At 44.8% G+C, this 6,658-nt stretch overlaps 1 protein-coding gene across 1 annotated transcript in view; it reads left to right on the forward strand.

Annotated features, from left to right (window-relative positions):
* The first annotated feature begins 4,055 nt into the window (after window positions 1–4,055).
* The window catches only part of LOC102752185 (chromosome unknown open reading frame, human C10orf11), a 589,738-nt gene continuing 587,135 nt past the window's right edge, over window positions 4,056–6,658 (forward strand). The window contains exons 1-2 of the mRNA XM_015565367.1: window positions 4,056–4,072; window positions 4,514–4,639. Coding sequence (XP_015420853.1) covers window positions 4,056–4,072; window positions 4,514–4,639 — 143 coding nt within the window. The remainder of the gene's footprint in view (window positions 4,073–4,513; window positions 4,640–6,658) is intronic.

The raw sequence follows: 6,658 nt of genomic DNA on the forward strand, positions 1-6,658 counted from the left end.
CATGCCCAGGGCTGTTTCTACTCTGACAGCTTCAGGTGGTGCAAATTTATTTTTATTATTTAACACTTTCTTTTACAGTTGACATTCAATATTTTATATTAGTTTCAGATGTACAGTATAGTGGTTAGACAGTTATACAATTTACAAAGATATCCTCTGGTAGTACCCACTTGGCACCATACATAGTTATTACAATACTAGAGGCCCAATGCACAAAATTCATGCAAGGGGCTCAGCCCTTGCAGCCCCAGCTTTGTCCGGAAGGTTGTTTGGCTGTTTGGTCTAATTAGCATAGTAGCTCTTTATTATATAGAATTACTGACTATATTCCCTATATTGAACTTTATATCCCCAATGACTAGTCTATAACTACCAATTTGAACTTCTTAATCCCTTCACCCTTTTCACCCACCTCCCTAAACCCCTCCCTTCTGGCAACTATCAGTTTGTTCTCTGTATCTATATGTCTGTTTCTGTTTTGTTTATTCACTTATTTTCTTCTTTTGATTCCACATATAAGGGAAATCATATGGTATTTGTCTTTCTCTGACTTTTTCACTTAGCATACTACCCTCTAGATTCATCCATATTGTTGCAAATGTTGGGAATGTAAATTAGTACAGCAGCTATGGAAAACAGTATGGAGGTTCCTCAAAAAACGAAAAATGGAACTGTCTTATGATCCAGGAATTCCACTTCTGGGTATATAGCTGAAGAAGCTCAAAACATTAATTTGAAAAAATATACGAACCACTATATTCACTGTGTTATTTTACAATAGCCAGCATATGGAAGCAACCCAAGTGCCATAGACGAATGGATAAAAAGCTGTGGCACATACTACAATGGAATATTACTTCCATAATAAAGAATGAAATCTTAACCATTTGCAACTTTTTGAAATTTTATGCCCAACAGACATCAGAATAATAAATCCCTCCCATAGGGATATTGGTTTAATTCAACTCTTTATCCAGTGGCTACTAGGTGCTGAGTACATGGATGGACCAGTACTGCAAATTTAAAATAAAAAGATCCCTCACTCCTGGATGGGGACAAGTATATAAAACCTTCTCTGTGTGACTGTGGGCAAACTCACCATCTCCGGAACTGTCCTGGAAGCCAGAAAATTACTAATTTTCTGCAACCCCTTAGAGAGGCTGTGTATATATGTGGGGATCCTGCCAAGACAATCTTGTCTTTCTTTCTGGTATTTCTCTCTGTAGGGATCTTTAACTTGATATGTTTTAATTTCCCTGATAATGGTGTCCCTTTATGCTATCATTTCACACAGGGTAGATGTGGGGCGTGGTTACGGTGTTTTGGCCAGGTTCAAGCCTCGGACTCATGAAAGGACAGGGTCCTCTCATTGCCACGTGCAAGTCCCAGCTGGAGGGCAGGGTCCTCCCAGCACAATTATTGCCAACGGCTGTGGTTATAAGCTTGAACCTATGGTCCAAACACGTAGCCCCACGAGCCTTGTGCTAGAGTTCAGGTGCATGTAGTTGAGTGAGGTTGGAGCTCACGAGAATGCTGTAAACAACGTGATCACGCCCCTACTTTGCCTCGTGGCATCTGCTATAAAACAAAGACACGGCTTGTGGGCGCTGTCGTTGTCTCCTCATCAGGGAGGCAGAGTCCCACGGAGACCCTGCTATTATTCTCTTGTCTCTCTTTTCCTTAATCCTTTCACCCCTCCCCACACTCAGTTTACCTTTGGCCGCAACAGGTAGAAGTTTTGGGGTACAAACTATATAAGGTGGCAAATTAAAAGTATAAAACTTGGTTCCTCAGTTTAGTCTAAATCAAGATAATTGACTTAATGCAATGACTTCTCATTTTAGATATACCCTTTTGTGACATTTAAGATTAATCTCTACGTCCCTTCTCTTGTTTGCTGAAGAAGCTAACGATTTTTGGTCTGTTCTTCTGACCTGTGTCTTACATTAGGTGGGTGTGTGCTCCAAGAAGCTTCATGACATCCTGAGAGGTAATGTTTTCTGCTAAGAAGCATTTCTTAAACTGTATCTTAGGAGTGTCGGTTGCAGTGCCTGACAATGGCTACTGCTTTTAAGCCTGTTCCAGCTGATTTGAACCTTGCAACATGGTTGGTTTAACTCGCATCTCTAAAAGCTTCCAGTTTACCTGAGGGCGGCTTGTCAAGTTGGTTTTCCTATTAAATTTTGGAGACTTGGTCTTTGTCTCTGTAGAATGGGAGCAAGTTGTGCTTTGTTTAATTTTCTTGGGTTGTTGTGCTATTAAGACCATGCAATAAAACCAGCTGTTATGAAAGTCTTGTCAGGCACGTTGTGAATGATTCAAATGCTTTGTGGTGATAGCTCTCCTTAGTGTTGCTGTTTCGTCTGAAGGGAAATCCTACTGAGGATAAAGGGGAGCAAATATCCATTTCTTTTCCTAGCGTCTGACACTCTTCTGGGGCCTTCAACATGCTGTCCTGAGGTAGTTCTTGACCTTTTAGTTAGGAAGACTCAGTTTGAAGTCAAAACATATGACAGATGTGCCATTGACATTTGTTGATGAAGAAAATCCACATGTGGATGTGTAAGAACTCCATGGCCAAGTTGGAAGTCCTTATTCCTGGTGCAGGACATGGTCCAGGCTCTATCACTAAGAAGCTCTATTATACTGGGCAGGTGTCTGGAGTCTTAGTTTCCCTGTTTACAACATGAGGGGTTTTGACAAACCAGGTCCCTACCAGATTTAGTCCTTGGTGGGTCTATGAGAAAAGAGCTCAGTTTCTACATCTAATTGTCAGCTTCTCTGCCATATATATCAGAGGTCTTGAATGATGATGATATGTTCAAGATGGTAGTGCATGCCAGGGTGAACGGGATGGGTTTGATGGTGAGCACCATGGCCCTGGGGATCACTGTGAACTTATAAAACAGGCTGCTGATCGAGTGGACATGTGGAGGGGAATTGAAGTCTGTAGATTGATTGAGCTTTATTATTATTTTTTGATTGAGCTTTATATACCTAGTCTCTCCTTGCTACATGAATTCCATCCTGGCTCGGAAGCTGAAGTTAATTTATTACACAAGGAATTCTGAAGAAAGATGAGTCCCATGTAGAAAGAGGAGAGCTTGCTAGATGGAACTCAGAACACTTTATTTTTTTAGCCTGTATTTTCCCCGAGTCAAAATTATTTTATTAGAGTCAACTAGTTTTCTGTGCCTTCTCCCTACTTTCTCTCTTCCAGGAATGAAGTTACTGAAGGATTGTGAATACAGGATATTGTATTGTCAGCAGTTTGTACTCATTGGATAGGGGAGGATGGAGAGATGACTTGAAACATTGAGGGTGCTAGGGTGAAGTGTGATTTGTGTTAGGTTCAGCCATAGGAAAGTGCTGTTTTTGTAGTTCTAAAATGATTGAATATTAGTAATTCATATGGTTAAACCTAATATCTGAGATGTCCACCATATTCTTGTTTCCCCGTTAGGAATCACAACCCCCTGGGGAATCTCTTACTCATTCCAAGATATCGTTGTCTGTGTGTGTAGAAGACTGTGTATTTGTGGGGCAGGAGGTGGGAGAAGGATCAAGGTTATAGCTGTGTGATGGGCCAGACTTTCTACCTGGCAGAATTCTTCCTGGAGTCCTCTAGGGAAGCATCATGTATCGTGACTCACTGGCCAACTCTGACCTGCAGGCTTGTTTTATGGTTTTTGGAATGATTCGCCAAACCTGCCCTTGGAGTGCTGTCTGTGAAAATGGGTTTCAAAAACGGGGTGGTTGGAGCAGTGAGAAAAACCCTCTGACCTTGTCATAGTCAGAAGTTTTAGGGTCAAATTTTACTTTAGCTTTTTAATATTTGGGTACACACTAGATTAATAATATAAATAAAACAGTGCCTCGGGGCACAGCTCTGCAAGCAGAGAGGTGTTGATGGCAAAAGGCTCCTTGGAGTCATTGCCCTGTTGCCTTTGAATCAGCTTTGTTCAGAGCGAGGCGGACATTTGATACACAGTGGTAATAAGATGGGATTGGCGGTTTGGGAAGGTTTGCTTGTCCAACCCTATTTGTTCAGCACCATGCAGGGTGAATGCTGGTAAGTGCATCTGCTGTATCTTTATGAGGTAATGTGCATAACAGGGTACTTGCGGGGGGAGGCAGTGGAGGAGGAGAGCCAGAGGGGCAGCTGTTGGAAAGGCCCCTGAACGAGAGGCTGATTGCTGTGATTATATCGCCGTGCTCTGGCATGGGGTTTTTTTTTTTTTTGGACATCTGAATCCGGCCAATTTCAGTCCAACTTTGTCGGGATTCGTCTTCATCATGCTAAGTGTACCAGGAAAGGGGGATCTGTTGGCAGAATCCCTGCAGCCCCCAAAGCTGATCTGATCAGAAAAACAGCCACAGATATGGCATTCTGTGTGTGTGTGTGTGTGTGTGTGTGTGAGTGTGTGAGGCGCTTGCCTTTAAAGTTGCATCCGCAATCATCGGATCAATGACTCAGGGCTGTGAGCAGCTGGGCGATTTCCGTTTGCCACAGTGTTTCTGTTCCATTTAACTTCCAGGTGTCCTACATAGGCCAGGACTGCAGAGAAATTCCAGAGCACCTCGGCAGGGACTGTGGACATTTCGCCAAGAGGCTTGATCTGAGCTTTAACCTTCTGAGGTATGTAACTTTCACAAGATGCAGACCAGGCCTGGGAGACCCAGTCCCCCTGGTAACAGCTTGCAGGTAAGTGACCCGCTCTAGCTCTGCATAGGGTGCAGGGGTCTGAGACGTGTGGACTCGCACCCCTAGGTTTGACTCTACTTTCAATGATTCCTCTAGCCGGCCTCCTTGTGCCACTGAAGAAGCAGTGAGCATAGGCATCGTCCTTCTCACATGAGTTCTTAGGAGAGTTTCACTTTGTTCTTTTCCTTTCTCGCTGAGACTCGTGCAGACGAGGTAGAATACTGTTGGGGGAGGAATGAGATGGAGCCAGCAAGTGTTTTGAGGGTGTTTGGGAATGCTCTTCTGGACAGTTCCCAAATCACAGGTAGGGTGTATGTGTGTGTTTTCTTTCTTTGCCTTTTATGAATTGGAACCTTAAATATTTGTGATGATGATTTCTCCCAGATGGTATTTCAAAGTAATTCAAATGCAACTGGCATGGGGTGGGTGGGAGGGAACACTTGAACAACTGTTCCAGTCTTGGCAAAAGGTAAGTGTGATCTTCTGTATTATTGCAATGGAGAATAGTTATTTAATTTCTTCCTAAAGAGTTTTAAATTGCAACTGGTTTGGGGGCATGAAGTAGGAGCTACTTGGAAAGCAGGTACCAGTGGATCAATGAGCAGGGGTCAGGGAGGTGGTTTTTCCGAGGCAGCTGGCCCCACGCAGGGCGTTTCCCCTAGGTACCTGTCCTCTTGAGAACGGTGCTATCCTCGAATGGAACCAATTGTCTTGGGGTAGAAGGAATCCCACCCCAGGGCTCAGGCACTTTCCTCCTTCCATGCTTTGGAGTTTCTTTCTCGCAACTTCTGAGTCAGGGCACTTGGGAATGAAGAATTTCAGAGAAAATGGACAAAACTCAGGGCATTAAGGCACCAGTGGGTAGAGGTGTGCCAGCAGGGCTTCTTTGGAAGGTCATCAGGAGCATGTGACCATAAGGTGCCTCATCGTCAGGGAAGGGGCTCCCGGAGGGTTGTGTAAAGAGCGGGTACTGTGCACATTCTCTCCTTGACTCCCAAAGGGTTTGCATGCTTCTTGGGAGATGTGGAAACTGAAAAGTTGCAAAGTAATGCATAGTGATGAGAGGATGCTAGACAAATGCTGACTCTTAAGAAATGAAGGATGTTGTTTGATCCCAGTGCCCAAGGAAAGGATGGATACATAGCCTGGTTGGACTAGCCTTAGACACGTGCGCCCCTTAAACAGCTCCCCAGCATGGACGGAGGAAAAGGGCTCTCTTGCTGGGGCATCGGAAGGAAGAACTACGACTGGCCTCCAGGGGCTCAGGCTGCGGCTGCCTTGCTCTCGAGAGCCCGGATGTGGGTTTGAGGAGACTGGGCCCCATGAGGAGGGAGTGTGTCAGTGGGCACAGGTCATGGGACTGGGCTGTCAGGTCTGAGGAAACAGAGGCGCCTTTGTCACTCTCGGGGGGGCCCTCTTTTCCTTTGGCAGAGAAGGGGCTGGATCCTGGGAAGGGTGGTGTGTGTGTGTGTGTGTGTGTGTGTGTGTGTGTGTGTTTGGTGAGCAGGGTTGGTGGTGAGATGGGGCTCTTGGCCTTGAGGGGCTGTAAGGATTAATCAGAGGAAATGATGGGTCCTGAAGGCAGGGAAATTTAGTGAGAGGAAGGCCAGTAAAATAGGTTCAGGAGGAGAGAAGTGATTTTTATTTTTAGAGGAGAGACGTTTTCATAGTGTTGAGTTTGAGGATCTTATCACATGTGGTCAGGAGCCTATTCTTGTCGGTGTTGTGGTCAGTGTGTGAATGGCACGCTGGATTCTGGCTGGGTCAGGGCAGAGATGAGCAAAGGAAGAGCAACGTCCAAGGTTTGGGAAGGGTTCACACTGAGACTTGGTTAAGCTGGAGGGAGTTGCAGACCAGAATGGACCATAGTGGATAAAAGCAATCCTCACTGGGCTGGACTGGATGTGGGAAGGATTGAGATTGGATCCTCTTTGACTGTCTTATTTCCCTAAT

The sequence above is a fragment of the Myotis davidii genome, unplaced genomic scaffold, assembly GCF_000327345.1.
Source record: "Myotis davidii unplaced genomic scaffold, ASM32734v1 scaffold800, whole genome shotgun sequence".
Taxonomy (NCBI): Eukaryota; Metazoa; Chordata; class Mammalia; order Chiroptera; family Vespertilionidae; genus Myotis; species Myotis davidii.